This window comes from Drosophila sulfurigaster, chromosome X (assembly GCF_023558435.1).
Source record: "Drosophila sulfurigaster albostrigata strain 15112-1811.04 chromosome X, ASM2355843v2, whole genome shotgun sequence".
In the NCBI taxonomy this organism is placed as follows: domain Eukaryota; kingdom Metazoa; phylum Arthropoda; class Insecta; order Diptera; family Drosophilidae; genus Drosophila; species Drosophila sulfurigaster.
The window spans coordinates 6,331,230-6,354,319 of NC_084885.1; the positions used below are offsets into that span (position 1 = coordinate 6,331,230).

Sequence of the window (23,090 nt, forward strand, 5' to 3'; positions counted from 1 at the left end):
TGATTTGTTATTGTGCTTGTCCACACGTTTTGGGTGCAATAAACTTTGCTCTGGCTCTCCGGCTTTGATGCGTTTAATTAGTTCGCTTGGTTGCTCCTTCGTCCAGTTGCTCCCCCCCATCTTCCACTCCCTTCTCTCTCGTCTCTATGGCACATTTGCACTTACCATCCTCGAACTTGTAGCAAGGACAGGCCGAGCTATCATCGAAGCTGGGACATTCGATGCCCGTTGCTCCACCGCCGACGCCATTGCCGCCGGCTCCAGCTGCTGCTGCTGCTGCTAGATTGCCGCTGCCGCTGCTCAGCTCGTAGTGCAATTCACGTGCATTGCCTGTCTTGCCACTGGCAATGCCACTGCCACTGCTGCTGTGGCCCATGATGCTGCTGCTGCTGATGCCACTGCCAAGACCATTGTGACCGATGCTTAGCGAGCGGGCGGAGCGCTGAACAAGTGTTGCTGCTGCTGCTCCTGAAGGTGTTGCTGTTGGTTTGGTTGCTGTTGCTGTTGCTGTTGTAGTTGTAGCTGCTGCTGCTGCTGCTGTCGCTAGCAGCGTCAACCACAGCAGCATCGAGGGACAGCTACGTTGCTGCAGCTTCAAATGATGTTGCTGCTGTCGTGGCTGCTGTCGTTGCTTCTGCTGCTGCTGCTGCTGAGGCTGCAGTCTGGTAACATTATTGCAATTTAGACGACGTTGTTCTTGGTCTCGTCCAAATTCGTGTTTGTGTTCATGTACTTTGGCTGCCGCAACGGCGACTGCCTCTCCATTTGTCCCCGCTGCCATTTGCTTTATTTGATGTCCTTGTTCCTGACGTTGTTGATGTTGCCGCTGATTATGCTGCTGCTGCTGCTGCTGCTGCTGCTCTTGGTCGTCCTGCTGCTGCTGCTTCTCTTCCTGTTCCTGCTGCATGTTTTGACGTTTTGCTCGTTGTTTTTGTGGCTCTTCGTTGCCGCCTGCCAGCTCAGCAACTCCAACTGTGACTCCGACTCTGACTCTGACTCCAACTTCAGCTCCTGTTGGCACTTGCATGCGACTTCTCTGCTGACAATTGCTAGCGTTGATGCTGCCAATGTCGTTGCAGTTGTTGTTGTTGTTGTTGCTGTTGCTGTGGTGGCTGCTTGTTGACTTCGTGCATTTCGCTAATAAGTTTGTGAGCGTTGCAGCAGTTGTCGCCGTGTTTGGGTTGCTGCCGTTGCACATTTTCGATTTCGATTTGCCCACTCTTCTTCCCTTTCTCTCAGTATATTTCTCGCTGTGTGTGATTTTAGTATTTTCTCTGTGTTTTGTGCTGTTGCTGCTCTCAATCAGTGTGTGGCTCCATTGCCGTTTTTATATTTCATTTGTTTTTCTATTATTTTCTTCTTCTACTTGTTTTTTTTTTGTCTGTCGTTTTTCACTCTTTCCTCCTCTTGGCTGCTGTCACATGTCGCGCGCGTTTCCCGCGCGTTTTTAAACGCTCGCCATCTGCAAGTGAAAGAGCAAGTGAAATTGTCATTAAATTCAGCTATTAAAGTGTAAAGTGTGTGCATTAAATAAAAGTGCTCGCAATTTTCAACGCTGCGTTCTAAATAAATTATTTCAACTACTTTGTTGTAGTTGCTGAATGAGAGAAGCGAGATTGTCGTGAAGTTGTTTGGCCAAAGATATAGAAAGAGATATTATTATAGAGAGAAAATTATTCATATATTTTACAAATATCTATTCTTTACTCTATTTGACTGTTAAAATTCAAAAAATCTTCTATTTTCTTTTATTTTTTTTTTTAATTTTATTTATATTTTACAAATTTTTATTATAGAAAATTATAACAAAAAAGTAATAGAGCTAGTTTCAAGTATTACAAATAAAATGTTGTAAAAAAAAAACAATATGAGATATAATTAAAAAAATAAGAAATGAAATGATAAATTCCTTAAAATGAATTTGTTATCTTACTGCAATAATAAACTGTGATTAAAGTAATGCCGTTTTCTTTTGTATTCTATTTGTAGTGCAAATAATTATTATGCTGCTTTATTTTCAAAAACAATCAACAGAAACGCCCAAAGAAGTTTAATTTGTAAGAGAACCGCTTTGGGAAACTGTCATTGAATTTCTTATTGTTTTACTTATTTCCTCTGCATTTCCCTTGTTGCGTCCCCTTTGTGTGCACTTGCTTCTGCATTTTGGGTTTACGTTTCGCCTTTGGCTTGTTTTCGTTGCATATTTTCCATTTATGCAGTTAGGCAATTTCGACCGACGCACTTTCAACCCATTTAAGGACATTTTGTTCCTTGAGTTTGGCTCCTTGGCGAATCCTTCTCCTTCTCCATCTGCTTGCTTTGCTCTTCTCCTTGTTCTTGTTTTTGTTGTTGTTGTTGTTGCTTTTGGTCGTCTGCCGTTTTCTTGGCCAACATTTTGGGCTAACAGCGTTTTGTCATTTGCGCGCACTTCCGCCATGGCGGTCGCCATTTTGTCCTGCCACTCAGCTACAGCCACTCAGCATTTCTACAACAGCTCCCCTTCCCCTTCCCATTCGTCACCCGCCACCCACTTTTCTCAATCTGCAATCCCCGTTACCATTCCGAATCCCATTCCAAATTCCAGCGCCAGTTCAGCATTATTATGAATTATTTTCTTGCGTGCTTTTACCGCACTTTTTGTGCACTTTTCGTCCTTTTATATATTACACCCCGGCAAATGTGGTGTGTAGGGTATGATGTGCTAATTAATTTGATTTATTAATTAAGCTATTGTGTAGGAAATGAAGAGTTTATCCTGCTTATTCTACTATCAATTCACTAGTTATTCTCTGAGTCAAAGTTTCAAATAGTGTCTGAGAATTCTTGAAATTTAATTACGATTGTTAGTTGTGCTGGAATTCATTCCAAACAGAGCATCTTTAGAGTTCTCATTACGCTCCTGAGCGCAATCCAACTTGTTATTATAATTTTATTTTCACTTTTTTTTTTTCAATTTTAATGCCATCCGCCCCAAAGGAATTTGTGTCAAGTGCGTGAATTTCGCGGGTATTTAGTCTCGAGCGCCTAATTTACTGCCTTTCTGGGGTGTCCAATGTTGGTCCGTCTGTGGGCGGCGATGTTGGGGTTTTTCTTTCGCTTTCGGTTTTTTTTTTGTATTTTTTTTCTTTGGGAGGAGTGTCGTGTCGGTCACGTTGGCATGCTATGTATATTGTTATTATTTTATTACTTTGGCTTTCTCTTCTTTCCGCTTCTTCTTTTTTTGTTGTCCTTTTGCTCCTATTGCTGCTTTCCATCATTTGCTTTCCTGCTGCTCGTTTTCTAATTAATGCGTTTTTTTCTCTTGCTCTGCTGTTGTTGCTGTCGTTGTCCGCCTCATCTTCGCCCGTCTCGACTTTCGACATTCGCATTCAATTCCTGCGCCATTAAACGCAATTAAAATTATGGCAGCTAATGCCGTCGACGGCTTTTGGCCAGGCTACCAAATTGCTAGTCGCCTTAGCCGGAAATTTCGTTTTTGCACAATAAAATATAAAAATAAAAGCGAGTGAGCCACAGCGAGCAAATGAAGTAAGTGAGCAATGGAAATAAAATAAGAAGACGTAGAATTGCAACAACGAACCGAATATTAATTATTCCATATTTCCGGTAGTCGCAGCTAAAACGCCAGAAAATGCACATAAAAACATGCCACGAAAAACACACACACACACACACACAAAATATAAATAAATAAAACGAGAAAAATGAGAAGCGAGAAAAAAATGCAATGCAAAAAAAAAAAAAAAAAAAAAATGGAGCATGTGAAATGAAAAATAAACTGTATAAAATATTTGATTTTCGCCGGTCGTCGAAAAACACACTCTACGGAAACCTGAGACTGAACGCGAAGGTCGTGTGCTGCCAAATATTTTATCCGCGAATTTTCTCTCCCCCCCACCCAAAAAATTGGGTTGCACAAAAATCTGGTAGCAAAAACCGCAAAACACATTCTTTAAAAACGAGCAATAAAACGTTGCGAATTTTAAAGATACAACTTGAAGCTTTTAAAGTCGGAATTTTTCCAAATATGTATATTTTACTTGATTGCCATAGCTGCTTTATTGAATATTTATTTTCGACTCTTTCAGAGAATTATCATTAACACAAGCATAGACCAGCACAGGTTAGATTTGAAGCTTTAGATACAAGAAATGTTTGCTGAGAGAGATGCCAGTTGGTATTCAGATTATCGACAAGCAAAAAGAAAGAGTTACTTACTCAAAATGAAAATGAATGAAAGGCATTAATGGAATTAGTGTTTTGTAAGCCAAATTGGAAATTGTGCATTTGTCCCAGTGCCGTGCCGTGTGACACGACACCTGCCCCAGGGGAGGAATTGGTTGAATTTGCTTTCGCTTTCAACGAACTCTCCCAGATGTTCAATAGGCCTGAGACTTCAATTCAGTGTTCAGTGTTCAGTGTTCGATGTTCAGTGCTTAGTGTTTGTTGCACAGCTGGTTCAGTTGGTAGTTTTGTCTTTTCTCGTTTTGTGTGTGTTTTATTTTGTTTTTTGTGCTTACTATTATGTCCTGTTTATCATCCCCCGCTGGCACTTTCAATTAGTGGCCATGACAACTTCAGTTTTGTTGCCACAAAATTTCTGCTGAGAGCGAGACTTGTTGTTGTTGGTCAGTAGTTGCCGTTGCCGTTGTCGTTGTCATTGAATGGGTCAGCAGGTTGGCAATTCAATTGTCTGACCAAAAAGATCTCAGCATCGACACACAGCATCGATGTGACTTCAGTTAATATCTCTATACTTGCAACATTTGTGCTCTGTATCTCCTCTCTCTATGTGCGTGTGTAATTAATTGAATGTTAATTGTGTAACGAAAATGTGCAATGAAATCGTAACGAATTGCGGCAATTGACTGAAATCAAATATTCAGTGTCGATTCATTTAACACTCGCAAATAAATAAATAGGCATATGCATTAATAAATGGCCAATGTGGCCACAATTCCAGTTAATTGCCCAAACGTTATTAACTGTCCAACGTTTGGTGTCTTTTGTTTTGTTTCAATTGTTGCCCATGATACGTTTCTCCCTTTCATTCTCTCAGTCCTTCATCCCTCTCTCGCTCTCTCTCTCTCTCTATCCACATCTCGGCAGCAAATGTCTCGCCCTTTTAACTGGAGATGCGCGACTTTTGGATAGAACTGCTACATCACAGTAACTGCTATTCTAAAAGTAACTGCTGTATCACTAACTCTTATTTTGTTGACGTAAAACAAGTGAAGAATTCCTATTAGCAACCAACTCTTTGTGACATAAACTTAAGCTCATAATTTACTAAATGAAACGGAATACGAAGATTTTAAAGTTAAAGTCAAAAAGTTTTCTAATAATATTTGCGAAGCTGTCATATCGGAAAACAAAAGCAAACTCATGGTAAGTAAAGGCTATTAAATAATATAGTATACAATATGTTAAGTTATTTATAATAACTCTTTCGTTGATTATCATCATTATAAGTCACAGTGGCTGTGCAGAGTCACAGTTTCACATTATTTTATGCATATGGAGAGCATCTCTAGTCACGGTTGCTCACGAACAACTGTTTACAGCTTCTTTTGTTGTTTAATAAATGTGCATATTACATCATATTTATGCCAGGACACGCTGACCCAGGGCTATGAATGCAACCCTGAGGCTCACACTCGCCAGCTAACCAGACAGCCATTCAGTCAGTCAGTCAGTCAGTCAGTTAGTCAATGGAATGAATTTTGTAAATTTTTATGCATGTTGCTCAGTTGAATGCATCGTTGCACTGCATAAGCCAAAATGTGAATATGAATATCGTATAGTATAGTAAAGTAGAATATCATAGAACAGTGCAATTTACACACTGCGAAGAGAGAGAGAGAGAGACAGAACGAGAGAGAGGGAGAGAGAGAGAGAGATGCACACAAATATGCAAATTAATTGCAGCAACAGGAACAAAAGCATTGCATGTTGTATATTAAACCCTTTCATTGGCATCCCATTTCTAACCGATATTCAATATCTAGGATAGCCTCATTGCTTCTCGATGGCACCCAACTGTGTGTTAATTAAAGTATCTGCATGTCACATACGAGTATACCTGTGTTTGTTTGTGTGAACGTAGAAGATGCAAATTAGATGACGGGTAAGCAAGGCTGGCAGAAACTTATGAGTGTGCTATCGATAACACAGTCTACGAAGTTTGTAGGCCTCCTCTTTCATTTAATTACAGCTCATAAAGAGCAAAAGAAAAGTTATTGAATTCGATATTTAAAAAATATAGTATAGAATCGATAAAAGTGTGTGTTGAAAGCGTTGCTCAAACTTCAATTGAATTATTCATGCCAGAATCAAAAATTTGTGTACTCAATGAATTTCTTTTAAACGATAACAAGCAGCGTTGAAAGTAATCGATCTTACTTTCTATACATATCTCAGCACTCTGATCTAAGCAGTGAAAGTCATTAGCTGCAGCTTTTTAGCTGCTGCCCAGTCCAGTCCAGTCAAAGTCCCAGACCTCGACACTGAGTCAGAGTTAGAGTTAGAGTCAGAGTCAGACTTGGAGCCAGAACGAGGATGAGTTGGCAGAGTGAATGAATGAAGCACAGCGGGGCAAAGCTTGTGCTCTCGTCGAGTATGGTATGTGTGTGTTTGGATGTGCCCACAAGACTGACTCTCAAAATTAATTGCAATTACAAATCCAGTTGCCCTAGGCAAAAGCACTACAACAACAACTGGCTATAATAATGACGGCGATGACGATCTCTAATGTCGACGATGACGTTGGCAATAACACGCAGAGCAAAAGTGAGTTGCGGCTGCAATTGTGACTGTGAAAGTGACTGCGACTTAAAAGTGATTCTAATTGCGACTGGGCATTGAAAATGTTACTTCACAGTCAAGGACTGCGACTGCAGTGTGTAACTGTGAAAATCGAGTTGTAACTGTGACTGACTATTGTAACTGCGACTGTGATTTCGTTAACTAATTGAAGAGGGGTTATGATTACGGCTAGATTTTGTAAATTAAGTTGTAACTGCGACTTGCAAATGTAACTGTGACTTGCAAATGTAACTGTGACTACGACTTAGTTAAGTAACTGTGAATTGGGGCTCTGATTTTGGCTACATTTTGTAAATTTAGTTGTAACTGTGACTTGAACTGTAACTGTGACTTGCAATGTATCTGTGACTTGAAATGTAACTGTGACTTGCAAATGTAACTGTGACTACGACTTGGTTAAGTAACTGTGAATTGGGGCTCTGATTTTGGCTACATTGTATAAATTTAGTTGTAACTGTGACTTGAACTGTAACTGCGACTTGAAATGTAACTGTGACTACTACGACTTGGTTAAGTAAATGTGAATTGGAGCTCTGATTTTGGCAACATTTTGTAAATTTAGTTGTAACTGTGACTTGAACTGTAACTGTGACTTGCAAATGTAACTGTGACTACGACTTAGTTAAGTAACTGTGAATTGGGGCACTGATTTTGGCAACATTTTTTAAATTTAGTTGTAACTGTGACTTGCAACGTAGCTGCGACTACTACGACTTGGTTAAGTAAATGTGAATTAGAGCTCTAATTTTGTCTAAATTTTAAAATTTAGTTGTAACTGTGACATGAACTGTAACTGTGACGTGAACTGTAACTGTGACTTGAAATGTAACTGTAACTTGCAAATGTAACTGTGACTACGACTTGGTTAAGTAACTGTGAATTGGGGCTCTGATTTTGGCTACATTTTGTAAATTAAGTTGTAACTGTGACTTGAACTGTAACTGTGACTTGCCACGTAACTGTGACTATAATAATTAAATTTATGTTTGCAGTTATGTTACTACATATTGTTGTAACTGCGACTCTGCTGTGTCACTGTAACTGTGACTGCTGCTCTGATCTGTCACGCCAAATGCAAGTACAGCATAGTTGTGGCAGGCTCAAAGCTTCAGCTCGGAGATAACATTAGCGTTGACAGCGCATAAAGAACAAAGGGAGTAAATCATAAAACAGATAGCAAAAAGAAGAGTTTAAAGGAACAGAGCACAAAATTAGAGAACCGAAACGACAACAACAACAACAACAACAACAGCAGCAACAACAAACAACTTTGTTAATAGTAGTAAGCAGCTCATCATTCACAGCAGGGACAGCCAGCGCGAGCGAGATGGAGAGTGAGTGAGAGAGAGAGAGAGAGAGAGAGTGGGAAAGAGGAGGAGAGACAGCGACTGAGCACCTGTGTTTGCCTTTGCTGTGTACACTGTGTGCCCAACTTTGCTGTTTGATGCCCTCGTTCTCTCTCCTGCTACCAAGTGGCTTGTCAGTCTGCCTCTCCTGTCCCCCTTCGTCTCCTTCTCAAGCTTCTCTATCTGCTGCCCTTGCTCTCTTTCTCTCTCTTGCTGGGCTGCCTACTGCTATTTCATTTTAATGACTCACGTGACTTTCACGTATCTCCACAAGCAGGCAGCTCCAGATCCAGCTACAGCTTTGGCTGTACCTCCATATAGGAGCAGCAACAACAGCAACAGCCACACGAAGTAGCAATAGAACAGCAGCAACAGCAACAGCAGCAGCAGCAGCAACAACAACAAACTCATGATAGTTGAAGCAGAAGCAAAAGTATAATCATAATAATAAAAGTTATACACGTAACATGCTATTACATAACAGATACTGACTGCACACATACACACACACACACACATACATACATGGACAGAGGCGCTTGTAGTGTCCCAGACCACGCCCCTTGGCTGCCCGCCCATCACACACACTCACACTCACATTGGCAATGCCTTGATATGGGTTTTTACTTAATTTGAACAACACACGAAAGCAACAACTTGCCAAGGGGGAAGAAAGGCAGCGGGTTGTTGCAGCTCTAACTGGATGTTGGCTGCATATAGAACTAGAAGTTGAAGTAGAAGTTGTGGATGCAGCAGCAGGAGGAGGCAACAGTTGGGGTGCATGCTGCTTACCTACTTCAGCAGCGCTGGCAGTCAATTTGGTCATGTTGAGCAGAGCATCATCAACAGCTTTGGCAAAGTGATAACAGCAAAAGATTTCCTTGAATCGCTGGCGCGTGCAACACTGTGTGGCATGCAACTGCGCCTTGATCTTTGCTCTCTTTCTCTCTCTCTCTCTCTCTCTCTGTCTCTCTTTCCTTCAATCTGTTTGTGGCATTGTTTTGACTATCGACACCGGCTAGATTTGGCAACCCTGGCAGCAGAGTGACAGCCCATTCATCAAATTGAGGGGGGACACAACGCATTTCGGTGAAAAGTCGAATGTTGTATACTGAAAGTTTCGAACGTGTGAATGGCCAAAGCAAATGATGCACCATGGGCAAATTGGCAAACTTTAAAGAAAAGAAAGCGTCTTTCTGCTATCAAGTCCTTGAAAGATGTCGACTTTGGACTTTGCTTTTCTCGTTCAGCGATTATTTGTAGAATTTTGAAATAGAAAATAAATAAAACAAGTGAGAAAGCGACTGTCGAGTGTGCTCGATTGCGAGATACCCGCAACCCATTTTTAATTAAACCAAAACAGTGCGGTATTATTCCTAAAATATACCACATTTTTATACCACATTCGAAATATGGTAGAATACTAAAATATACCAGATTGTCAGACAAAGCAACTAAAACTCGAAGTAAATCTGGAATTATAAATATATTCCCTGTGGATAGCGGGTTTAATTAATCGAATTAAAGTTTTGTATTAAATAAATGTGAAATGGGAGTTGTACAGAATAAACTATAAAAAACACGCAAAAAATGTGCAAATTCTCCATTCTGAAATAATTCCGAGTTACAACCAATAAATACATAGTTTGATTCTCCAATTACATTTTTTTAACAATGTTGAAGCGTATATTAAGTAACATTTTAATTAAACTGGAAATATATAAATTTGTGGATGCGCTGTGTGAAATGAAGATATGAAAAACAACACAACGAATATTTAGAAATAATTCGTTGCATTAGGAAATTATTAAATTACGTCAAAAAATGGTAAAATAATTGCGAATGAAATAATAATAAATCAAATGTCAAATGTCATTTTAGTAGTTGCAAATGAAGCATATATTAAGCAACATTTAAAAAAGAAAATAATCAGTTAATAAAAGCGAGGGTGATAAGAATTACATATATTACAGGATATATTAAGTAACGCTCTACAAAAAAAAATCGATAAATTGTGATGAGGGTGGAAAGAGTTTTAGTCCTATTCAAGCGACTTTAATTGCAAGTTAATAATTTATGCAAAAAAGTGAACGAATTCTCCATAGTGCAATAGGTTTCCCTATCAAGCATGTGTGTGCGTATGTGTGTGTGTGTATGGAGTGTGGGTAATTGGCCAGCTCCCTGCTCTGACAGGAAACATTAGCGCCTGGTGTCTGCGTTGGTTTTTTGTTGTTTGCCAGCCTGCTATAAATTCCAACATCAAATCAAGTTCAAATGGGTAGGGCGAGAAAATCGGCTTCCCTTTCTCTCGCTCTCATTCTTTCTCTCTTTCTCTCTCTCTCTCTGTCTCGCCTCGATCGAAGCCTGGACCAAACGGGAAGTGAGTCACATCAGCCGTGATTGACAGCACCGGAATGCCAGCCGCTGTTAAGACAAACAATCTGGCGGTTTTTGTGGTTTTTAAGCGAAAATGAAAAATGTCAATTTGACAGCGACAACGCATGAGAGGGATGAGGGATGCCACCCCAACCTCTCTCTCTCTCTCTCTCTCTCTCTCTGTCTCTCAACCCCTGCCACCGTCGAGTTTTTGGTATCCTCATCCTGACGCTGTCAGTGTCCATATGCGGGTCGCTCTTTAAGTAGATTGTCGTGTTAAACTGACACATTGCGGTTGCCCAATGGGTTCCAATGGCTTGACTTTGACTTCCACTTCGACTACGAAGTGCGTTTGCGACTTCACTTCACTTGGCTTCTGTTGGAGTAGCTTCTGCTAGATTTCTATTGAAAATACTATCTGGAAATGCTTTCGTTTCATTCCGTTTCGTTTCGTTTCGTCTCGTTTCATTTCATTTTGGCCATGTCGTTTCGCTTTAAGGCCATAAGCAGCTGCTGTTCAAAATAGAACCAAGCGGAAAAGCCAAAAGCCCATAAAAACAAAATGCTACTGAAACTGGCAAAGCAAAAAAAAAAATCTATATATATAAAATAAGCAACGAAGCTTAAATACCCTTGCAACGTGCAGTTTACTTATAAATTGGTAAATTTAAGAAGTAAAATATTATACAAAAAATCGGAATCATCATAATTTTAGATTTTTATATTGTTTCAATAAAATTTAGTTAGAATATATAAATGTGACTTTGGTATATAATCTGTCAGTACTTCATGCTATCATTTGACAGTATTTAATTTATAATTGATTTTTACTATGCATGACAATACATCAAAAAACTCAAAAGCCTTTTTTAGGGTTTACTTACTAGGGAATTTAATTGCTTTGGTTGACAATCTGGTAAATTTTTGCACTATATGGTATATTTTTAATATAGTACTATAACAATATACCAAATGTGGCCTTTAGTATAAATACATTTTGAATTTTTGCGGTATCATATTTTAAGATTAATACAGCACTGTTTTGCTTTCATTAAAAATGGGTTATCTTGTTTTTTTTTTTACGAAAGATAAATGATTGCCATAGCTATGGAAGTTGTATGCTAAAGTTCTGGTATATATAAAACATTTGATCAACAGCTGAAGCTATGATATGTTTTAATAATAACACTTTGCCATTTAAAGAATACAAAGGCAGAAAAAAGCAAATGCATTGTCTAAGGAATAAATACTCGTATTAAAAGATATTTGTTACACATTGGACAGCAATGTAAGAATATATTTCTTCGATAGGGTATAAAGAAGTTACGTGCACATACTGAAGAGCCAAACACAACAGCAACAACATCTCGAAAAGGCCAAGAGAAGAAAAATCGAAATGGCCAACTGCTGGTGTTGTTATTGCTGTTGTTGTTGTTATTGTTGTTGTTGTTACTGATGGTAAGACGTTGGTGGCGCGTGCGGCAATTGCAGCCAACTCCTGCAAGGCGGAAGCCGCAGCACAGCAGCAGCAACAACAGCAGCAACAACAGCAACAACAACACCACCTTTTAAAGTGCGGCCCAGAAAAGGCAGCGACTTCGTGTAGTAAAAGCAGCAATTTAAAGGCGATTAGAATTGATTATAATTAGTTGTTGACCACAACAAGTGAAGCGGCGTGACCACGGGAGGGGAAAGGGAAAACAGCTCCATTGCCTTATGGCCATGGGGGCTGGGCCACGCCCACGTTGGCGCCCATATTAGTTATACCTATTAACAAGAAATGAAGTTATTTTTACTTAAAATGACATTTATGCGCATCAAATTCATATTATTATTTTGATTATTATTGTTATTGTTATTATATCGTGATGTCGAAAGGTCAACAGCGGCATGTTCTGCTCTAGGCAATATAGTATATCGAATATGGAATATGCAGAGGGAGCACACAAATGGAGATACTTAAATTGGCTTAAAGGAAAATGAAAATTCATATTTCCTTTGACTCCGCCGAAAATAAAAGAATGCAGAATGAGGGAAACGAAAAGGAAAAGGAAGCATTCATTCCGATTTATTTTGTATTTACTTTTCCTGTTTAGGAAAGTCTATGGGAAATGATTGTACAAATATCCAAATAAATATGGGAAATGTTTCAATTAAATAACTTTTGAACAATTTGATTGATTGCCTGGCATCATTTTGAATGATTCATCTGCTTTTGGAATATTTTCCAGACATCGCACTTACATACATGTGAGGACATTTCAACTTGATGCAACTAAAAATGTTGTATAATAAATAAAATCAAGAATTTCGATTACAAAAATGTAAAAAAAATCTTGAATCATATTTGAAAATATTTCCAGAGAATATATTTTTGGAAATTCTGCTTTCAATTGTGCACTCTTGGCAATGCTTAATCAAATGAATACTCTTGATTAAATGAATTTCAGAATTGAAAAGCAGTTCAAAGCAGCAAAACAATTGAGCAGATAATTGAAATAATAAAGGCCATAAGCAAGATCTATGCATGCTGTTAAAGATGTTTTCATCCAAGAGAATGAAAATGAAAAAAAAGGCGTGCACTTGAAGATGTTTTTTTGGAGGAGAATGCCTAAAACTCTCAGACACACTCGAAGGGCATTTGAAATGGCTAAACGAGAGTAATGACCAGATTTTCAACTTGATGGGATTTCGACTTTCGACTTTATTTGCCGTCAATTCTCGAGTACTCGAGTGTCCCAACTGGACCAACAAACAAACAGCTTGATCGTAAATCGTATCGTAAATCGTACAAATGGAAAATAGAAAATACAAGATGGAAAATAACAAAAAAATATGTGAAGTGACTTATTAATTGGCAGCGGATGAGCATAACAACAGCAAGAACAACCACAGAAGAGACTCAAAGGGATGTGGCACGGGGAGTGAACGATGTTGTTGCTGTTGCTGTTGATGTTGCTGGACTCTTCCAGCAAATTCCTGGAAGGTCAACGAAATGCTGTAACAACAACAACAACAACAACGACGACGATAGCAACAACTATTTTTTGGGAGAACCCTCTGCAAATGCCCAAAGTAGTCGTATCTTGTTCTTTACGTTTTTTTTTCTTCCCATTTTTTGTTTTTTTTTTGTTTTTTTGATTTTGTGATGACTCATTGCCAAGTTCAAATGTCAGTGCGAACGGGCGAGACATCGACTTAGACGGAGTCGAAGTCGGAGTCGGAGGCGATGGCGACGCCACTTGGGTTCATGTTTCCACGATTTTCTTGGTATCCGCCGCAGTCGCAGTCGCAGTCTCGACTTGTTCGGTTATCAGGCCCAACAACAAAACATTCGCCTGTCTCCCTGTCTCCCTGTGTCTCGCCTGCTCTCTGAAGATATCATGCTGAAAATATTTCACTTTGTCGTCACTTTGGTAACGTCATATGGAAAATGAAACCAACACAAGTCCAAATGTCTTGCAAAAGTGAGTGAACGACTATCAAATACCCCGTAGGTTATTAAGAAATAATATTCTATATTTTTGGGAAATAAATTCGATTTAGAATAAAAATAGAATACAAATTTATTCAACTATTCTTATAATATTAGAAATTCAGTTTTGAATTGTTTTTTCTAAATTAAATTCGATGTGTGAGCTGTTTGAAAGTAATTCTAATTATATAATTAGATAAATACCAAATTAGACTTTGCTCTTTTTCTATAATTTATAGCATATTCACTTGGCAGCATTTCCTTAGTTAGCATTTCCATGTCTCTTATCACAATTAAGAATTTCAAGAATTTAAAATTTATTTTTCCTATTTAATAAGTTCTACAATCTTATGGTATAAGTTCTTACTATATAAGTAAGAATGAATATGTTTTCCCGAAAATGTTATTGTACTTTTTTATTGTACTGGTTCAACTATTTAACAAATCCCAACAAACTAACTTATATTTTCGAGCTGCAACTTGGATATACTATCAAAATTCGTTTTGTTTTTACGTGACCAACTTCAATGACAGATAGTTATATTAACATTAAATGAGATGCCACCCCACAGTGAATTTGGTAATTTTAGAGGGTATATGAATGCCCAAAAGGGCCGATTTGAAATGCAGGTCGCTCGCTTTGACATGGGACGCCAAAAAGTGCCGTTAGGGGACACTATCAGAATTGGGCCAGTGAGTTCTTAAGTAGATAAATTCATTATGCAGTGCCACTAAATATCCGTAGTTCTGCTGGCTAACCTGTTGGGTGGGGGGGAAGTCTTTTGATCGTGAGCGAGAGAATCTCTTTGACTGTCCACACACACACAAAATATGTGCATTACATTTGCTTCAACTTTGTATTTGAGAATTTTCTTTCGTTTTTCACAAATGCTTTTTTGGCAATACAGAAATGAGAGGAAGCAAAAAAAAAAGAAAAAGAAAACGCCTGACGACTGGCAAATTGCCGTCCACTTTTCATGTGGCTGTAACCCAAGTTTTAACCTTTTATCGCTGCAATTCATGTCGTTGTCAGCGTCAGTTTTTCTTCTTGTCAGTGTCTCTTCCTCTCTTCCTCTTTTTCTCTTCATCTTTCACTGCGATGCTGCTTCTGCTTTTGCTTTTCTTTTTTTGTGGAGCATGTCCATGTTTTCTTTTGCCTTTATTCGATTTGTAGGCCCAAAGCATCAGAATCCTAAAAATGCTGTTGCCCTTTTCTTGTATTTTTTTCAGCTTTTTTTTCACATATTTTTTTTTTATACCCGCTACCCATAGGGTAGAAGGGTATTATAACTTTGTGCCGACAGGAAATGTATGTAACAAATAGAAGGAGGCATCTCCGACCCTATAAAGTATATATATTCTTGATCAGCGTCAACAGCCGAGACGATCTAGCCATGTCCGTCTGTCCGTCCGTCCATATGAAACACTGGATCTCAGAGACTATAAGAGATAGAGCTTTAATTTTTTTTCGACAGCATTTGTTATGTTTGCACACAGATCAAGTTTGTTTCAAATTTTTGCCACGCCCACTTCCGCCCCGCAAATCAAAAAAATCGAATAACAAGCGTAATTAATTAAAGCTAGAATTGCGAATTTTGGTATATATAATAATAACTATAGTAGTTATGATTCCTGAAAATTTGGTTGCGATCAGATAAAAATTGTCGAAGTTATAAAAGAAATACTTTTGTATGGGTAAAAACGCCTACTTACTAGGGCTCTTAGTTGCTTTGACCGACAATCTGGTCTATGGTGCCGTCTATGGTATATACTATATCGATATACCAAACATACCATTTGGTATATTTTTAGTAGTTTTAGTATTTTCGGTATATTTTGCAAATGATACCGCAATATTTTGCCTTTATTAAAAATGGGTAGCGGGTATCTCACAGTCGAGCACACTCGACTGTAACTTTCTTACTTGTTTTTTTTTGTGTTGTTGGCGCTGCGTATCGGCATTTGGCATCTGAGCATATATGTGTAACATGTTACCCTCCTGCATCTCTGTATCTGTATCTGTTACTGCTGTAGTTGTATCTGTATCTGTATCTGTGTCGAAGTCGGTATCGGTGTCGGTGGCATGCATGCATGTGTGTGTGTGTGTGCTTGTGTGTGTTGGCGGCGGCTTCCAGGCCAAGCCCAATGCTGTCGACGTGTTGATATGTTTATCATTGTTATTATTTATGTTTAGATTTGAATGTCAATGTCGATGCTGCTGCCGCCAACGCAGTCGAGGAGGGTCGGTGGCGGGAGCGGGGGGAAGGGTGCGATGCCAGGGTGACGCATGTTGCCGGGGTTTATTGTGCGCACTTTGAACTTTGATGGCATTAAGTTGTCAATTTGCGTTTTGACTTACGAAAGACATGAATCGAGAGAGCCGGCATGCCGCAGCAGAGTCCCCTTTCAGATCCCCCACCACCATCACTCTCGACGAACTTGAACTCGTATCGGAATCCCAATTCGAAGTTGGGAAACAACATTGACAGTCGAGAGCCAGGCGAGAAATTTCAAATGAAAAGGATTTATCATGTGAATTGTAAAATGTTTTTCCGCCTTGTTTGCCCTCGATTGATTTCACCAGTTTTTGCCTACTTCATTTTTAAATAACATATATGAATATAAAATATATATTCATGTTCAACAGCATTTGTTTTGTGTTTTGTTTTTTTTTGCTTCAAAATTTATAATTAATGCGCTTTGTTGTCGTAATTGCCGAGCATCATGAAATCGAAAATCAAATGATTTCCAATCAAACAAACAAATTGAAGAAAACTTTTGCCTTGAAAGTGAAAACGAGAACATTAAAACTTACAAAATACAACAACAACAACGACAGAGAAGATGTTGAAGAAGAAAAAATACCAAAAATAATAAAAGTGAAAATCAAAATGTAGAGAGGCGAAGGAGGGGGTCACGAGGAGGAGGAGGAGGAGGAGGACAAGACAGCTAAAATAAAAAACAAAAGAAAGAAATTAATTTCCATTGAATTCCAAATGCCACTTGGAAGATGCTCGGCACCAACGAAGTCAAACATTCGAAAGACAAAGAAATTTTTTAATTGATTTCACTTAAAGTACCAACAACAAGACAAAGCCCAAGAAGCAGCTGAAGAAGCAGGAAAAGTACCAGCAAAAAAAAAAAAAAAAAAAAAAAAAAAAATGAAATAAAAGTTTGTTGATTTTGTTGCTGTTGTTGTTGTTGTTCGTTTTTTATTTGGATGCGCAAGTCTTGATTTTTGGGAAAGGCCTGAGCCAAAGCCAGAACAGACATATCCATCCGAAATACACTTGACCATTAAAAAGCAAACTCAGACAAAGGCAGTCAAGAGAGGGAGGCAGGGAGGGAGAGAGAGGGGAGAGGGGAGAGACTGGCGTTATGTCCGAATCCAAGTGGGCATAATTGGCCATTATGTGGGCCTAAAAAACAGCATCAACAACAGCAGGCGCAGCAATGAAAGAGAGAGAGAGAGAGGGCCACTTGGGAGGCGGCTAATTAAAAGTAGCGTGAAATACAATTTGGCAATGGAGCAACAGCAGCAGCAACAGAGGCAGCAGCAGCAGGGAGCAACAAGGAGAACAGGAGAACAACAACGAAAACAACACTACATGCCATTCATAATAACCATAATGGATTCGAACATGTTCAAGTTGAAGTTAAGGATTTCAATAAACTGAAGCCCTCTCCAACAGAGCTCCCCTCTCTCCCGCTCTCTTCATTCGCCAGCGAAATGGAAACTGAAATGAAATTCCAATTCCAGAGAGAGAGAGAGAGAGACAGGAAGAGCGAGTGGAGCAGACGATGTGTATTTTGTATTTTGTATTTCGTATTTCGTATTTGGTTTTTGTATGTTGGGGCATTGCGCAAAAAGTTAATGTAAGCGGATGAGCTTAACGGTGGCTTGGGAATTCGATGGATGGATGGAAACCAGAGAGGTTGCTCTTGAGAACACGGCGATTGTGATTTGAAGATATTCGCTAAGGTCTGGATTTACACAGAACAGCAGTGTAAATGTCAGGGGATTACTACGCTAAGCATTATGTCAAGTTTCCTGACCTCTTTCTGACCTGTCCCAATCGAGCTGACTGACTGACTGACTGCTTGACTGACCTATGCCAAAAAAATCGAAATTCTAAAACAATGCAGCAACTGCATTTCAATGCAATGTTCCAGCGGCAATTTGTCAAATTGAGAATGGGACAAAAACAAGAAGAGAAAACATGTGAAAATGGAAATTGATTTCTTTGAAAATGCCACTGGAAATTTACCAAAGAATTTGAGGCTCGCAACAAAACATGACCCCATACTAGGTGTGTGTGAGTGTGTGTGTGTGTGTGTGTGTGTGTGTGTGTGTGCGGCTGGCTATGTAAATTTCTCAATTAGTTGCACAAACAAAAGCAACGAAATCCATTTCTCGGTGTCATTAATCATGAGCAGCTCAACTATCGACCAAGTGTCTAGCTGTCATACCCATCGTAGAGCCATCAGCAACAACAACAACAACAACAGCAACAGCAACAACATCGAAGCAACTCAGCAAGAGTTCAGTTGCAGTTGCAGTTCCAAATTTGTTGGCCAACTAATGCGCATAACCGAGTCGAACACACGCGCAGAGGTTAAAACTACATTTTCCCAGAAAAGTCTTATCGATAAATTTACGAAAAATTCACACACACTTTCCTCTATTAAACCCGATAACAAATTCGCTGCTCTATTTAATTCAGATGTGACTAAAAAACACTAAAAGAAAAAATCACGTTGTTAATAAAAATATTTGTAATTCAATTTTTCGATCCACTTTGCATTATTCAGATTCATTTGACCCCAAAAAAGAAACGGCGTATGGAAATATTACTCATACGACAAGCTTTAGAAATGTGGTAGAGACTGCGTAAAGCAAATTATTTTAATTTACTGTAATTTCTGTTATTAAAACAGCAAACAACGATTAGACTAAAATTATAGAGAATTTCATTTATACTATATAGTCTAAAAACGGAATTGAAATCAATAAATGTCAAGGAAAGATAATAGAGCTTACATGACAAAAAAGTAAATCGAATTAAATAAAATGCAATAGCTGACAAATAATTTTAAATTGAAAATCGAAAAGGTCATTGGTTCATAATCAATTAGGAGGGCGCCATCAGCTTAGTAAGAGGAGTCGACTAAAATATGCCCGGTAGAAACTTTATCACAGCTTTTATTTGGTAAGTGTGAACTTTGCTGTTGGTTTGTTTTGATTGCGATGCGAAAAGTTGAAGCTAGCGCCACTTTTGGCATGCTTACAGAAACAGCAACAAATGCAACTAGCAATAAGAGCAGCAACAAGAGCAGCAGCAACCACAAAGGCAGCATCGACTCTGTCACATAGTCAAAGTCGTTGCGCTCTCTTCACTTCAGTTTTTACTCTCTCAGTTTTACTCTCTCACTCACGCGCGCTCTCTCTCGTTGTGCAGTTCTGCAGCGATCGTTTTCGGCTGGTGACTCTTGGCGCTCTTGCGCTCTCTTCGTCAGTCGCACTCTCGCTCACAGACACGATGACGACGTCGACGACGACGACAGTGGCAGCGGTAGCGGCAGCGGCAGCGTCAACTGCGGGCTCGGGGCCACGACGCCCGCACACATTTTCAAGCCTCATTCCATAAACAACTGTGAACGTGAACGGTAACGGTGCGTGCAGTGTGTGTGTGACTTAAAACTCAGATCCGATCGTCGGCGATCGCTACGCTTCCCATACCCACAGTATTGCCATCCCCCATTCGAGTTAACCTAATCCCAGCTAAAACTAAAAACTGAAGCATCCAACACGAACGAACAGTGGTGACAACAAGTGCCCAACAAATGTGACAAAACGATCAATAATTCTATTTTCATTTTCGATTTGCTCCATCTATTTTTATAGTTTTCTCCTTGTTTTTTTATTTTACACGTTGTTTTTTTTTATTATTTTTATTTGTGTGTTTGTGTGTGTGAGTGTCACAGAAGAGCAACATTTTGGGTAGTATTAAAAACACACTTTGGCATTGTTGGAATCATAGAAATTACTAATCGCGTGAAACGTGCTTAATTCATCATTTCGATTAATTACATTACAATTTTCATATGTTTCTTTGCTGATTTTGTGTGTGTGTGTGTGTGTGTTTTTTTTTTGCGATCGTGCGCCAAAAAGTCTAGCGACAAAACGAAATGTACAAAAGTAAAATAAAAACGTTTTTTCGTGTGCATTTCTCTTTTGTAGTGGGGAATCGCTTTGGTGTTAGTTTGACCCGATTCCGATTTGAATTTGGACTGTGTGATGTGGTGTGGTGTGGTGTGTGTAACCAGCAAGTGACAAAAGCAACAGCAACAACAATAATACGAAACAAAAACAAAACAAAACAACGAAAAACATGCGTATCTGTGAAAGGAAACAAAAAGCGGGAGAAATAAAATCAAATAAAATGCACAAATAATACTTAATATTCCATGTACATGCATACTATATGTTACTATACTATACTATACTATATATATATATATATGTATATAGACCGATGTTATCCGGACACATACACGCACAATTGTATGTGTTGTGAAACACGCCGCTATTGTTACAACAGCAGCAGCAACAGCAACAGGCGCCGATAATTTATAATCTTTTACATTGTATTCATATGAGCATCGTATATAGTCATATATATATATGTATATGTGCGTATTTGTATGCATGTTCACATAGCATGTTGAAGTAATAATAATCTTTTTTTTTGGTTAATGTTACAACGAAATGATAATTTATTCAACATTCATTTATTATAATGTTTTCTTCTCTCTTTCTTCTGCAATTGCATTTTTCAACAGTTATTGTACCACTGTGCGTGCGTTTTCTGCCTCCTTTATTACACTAGTTCACATACATAATACACATATATACATATGTGTGTTGTATGTGCATATAATTTGTTGTTGTCGTGTAAATTGTGACGATATTTATTTTTTGTGTGCGAATCTTTCTTTGTGAACGCGAATTATCTATGCTTATATACGGTATTTATATATGTGAGCGTATACGTGTGTGTGTGTGTGCGTGCCATGTGAGGCACTTGCAGTGCAACAAGCAGAGTAACAACGAGCTGTTGTCATAATGCCAACAACACCAACAACAACAACAACAACAACAGCGACGACGAAAAAATGAAAGGCAACAAACGACAAGAAAACTTCAAGCAACTAAATAAAATTTAGATAAAACACAGAAATCAAAAAAAAAAACGAAAACTAAAACCAAAAGCAAAACTGGCCAAGTCCACAACAACGATAACAACAACGATTTAGAGCGCGGTTCTCGAAGCAACAACAACAGCAACAACAACAGCAACAGAAACGCGAGCAACAAACGAATTCGTATTTAATATTTATTTGTATGCTAATTTATTTTACAATAATTTGGTATTAACCCAAAATCCAACACCAACAACAACGACGAAAACCAATAAAACAACTGTGAAAGATAAAACCAACAGCAGCAACAACAACAACAACAACAACAACAACAATCGCTGTGTTGACAACACCAGCAACAACAACAACAACAACAGCAACAACGCATGCGCAACGACTTTTCTGCGTCTCTTTCTCTTCCACTTTTGATTGTCATCTTCTTTCGCCTGGGATATAAAACAGCAAAATGTAAGTTTTTTTTTTTGTGTTTTTGTTTTCATTTTAAGTATTATCATAATTTGTTAAATTTGTTGTTGAAAACATGTTTTTAATGCAAATTCAATTGAATTTCGCCGCTGGCAAAAGGGGAGCAAAAATCGCAGTAGAAAAATCAAATGAAAATAAATATGTTAGTAGTAGACCATCGAGTTGTCGAGTTGGCTTGACTGTTGTCAGACATTTAGCAGTCACTGTCGGGCATATCCTCAACATTTTACCACAGGCCTTGGGCGCGACCAAAATCCTTGGGCTTTACCCAGCATCTGGCCGTAGCCGCAGGGTTCTTCTTCAGCCAAACCATTTGACTTCTCTTTAATTGAGGGCAAGTTGCGCCTCTTTTCTGTGGCTGCGACTGCGACGCGGATGCGGATATGGATGCGGATGCGGATATAATGTCGTATAGTAAGGCAGGCGACAGACGGTCGCTCGATCGGTCGTCGATTTGGTCGTCGTTGGCCGGTTTCGCTTTCGGTCGCAAAACGAAATCCGCATGCTACTCATAGGTGTTACTTTCGATGATGATGATGATGAGCCAAGCAACGGTTTATGAGAGGCGCTTAACGACAACCACAACGAGCTGAGCTGAGCTGAGCTGAGTTGCGTGGTCACATGAAATATCATTTTAAGAGTCACCTACAGTCATGCCTCCCTTTAACAGACTGTGATTTAATTTCTTGTTATATACTATAATTCTTGTCTCTTTCATAACTCATTCACTTCATACTCTACACATCGACATCTCAATTAAAAAGAATTAGCTACGATTTTGTATAGAACAACAACAATAAAATTGCTAATCACGTTTTCTAAGAATACGCAACAAAAAGAACAACGGCGTGCCGTTGAATATAACAAATAAATAAGTAAGCAATAAAACTAAAAATGAAATGCATTAAATTTTCAAGAATATTTTGAATGAATAATTGATAAAATGAATAAATTATGGCTCAATTTTCACTCATAACTTCAACTTAAAAAAAGAATAATTAGTGGATTTGTAAAAATGAGTGGAATTATAAAAAATGTTTTGCTACGTACTATATCAATATACCAAATATAGTCTTTTCGAACTTTTAGTATTTTTGCAGTATATTATTTTGGTATATAATACATACGTATATGTAGTAATATACCAATATACCAAATATACCCTTCGACATATTTTAGTATTTTTCAGTATGTTGGTATATCATATTTTTGTAGTACTATATCAGTATATCAAATATATCCTTTTGGTATTTTTTAGTATTTTTTGAAGTATATTAATTTGGCATATTATACATATGTAGTAATATATCAATATATCAAATATACCCTTCGGTATATTTTAGTATTTTTTTTTAGTAATTTGGTATATTCTACATTTA

The 23,090-nt window shown here is 38.4% G+C and overlaps 2 protein-coding genes across 4 annotated transcripts in view; one reads left to right on the forward strand and one right to left on the reverse strand.

The window, feature by feature from the left end:
• Positions 1 to 23,090, reverse strand: part of LOC133847168 (chaoptin) — a 169,786-nt gene that overhangs the window by 20,663 nt on the left and 126,033 nt on the right. For both annotated transcript variants that reach the window (XM_062281994.1, XM_062281995.1), the window contains one exon: positions 166 to 1,462. In XM_062281994.1, coding sequence (XP_062137978.1) covers positions 166 to 1,198 — 1,033 coding nt within the window. In that variant the 5' untranslated portion in view covers positions 1,199 to 1,462. The remainder of the gene's footprint in view (positions 1 to 165; positions 1,463 to 23,090) is intronic.
• The window catches only part of LOC133847170 (protein folded gastrulation), a 43,531-nt gene continuing 40,027 nt past the window's right edge, over positions 19,587 to 23,090 (forward strand). Inside the window, exons 1-2 of one of the 2 annotated variants that reach the window (XM_062281996.1) lie at positions 19,587 to 19,695; positions 20,866 to 21,693. The gene's annotated coding sequence lies outside the window, so the exon portion shown is untranslated. The remainder of the gene's footprint in view (positions 19,696 to 20,865; positions 21,694 to 23,090) is intronic. The other variant, XM_062281997.1, reaches the window with a different exon arrangement.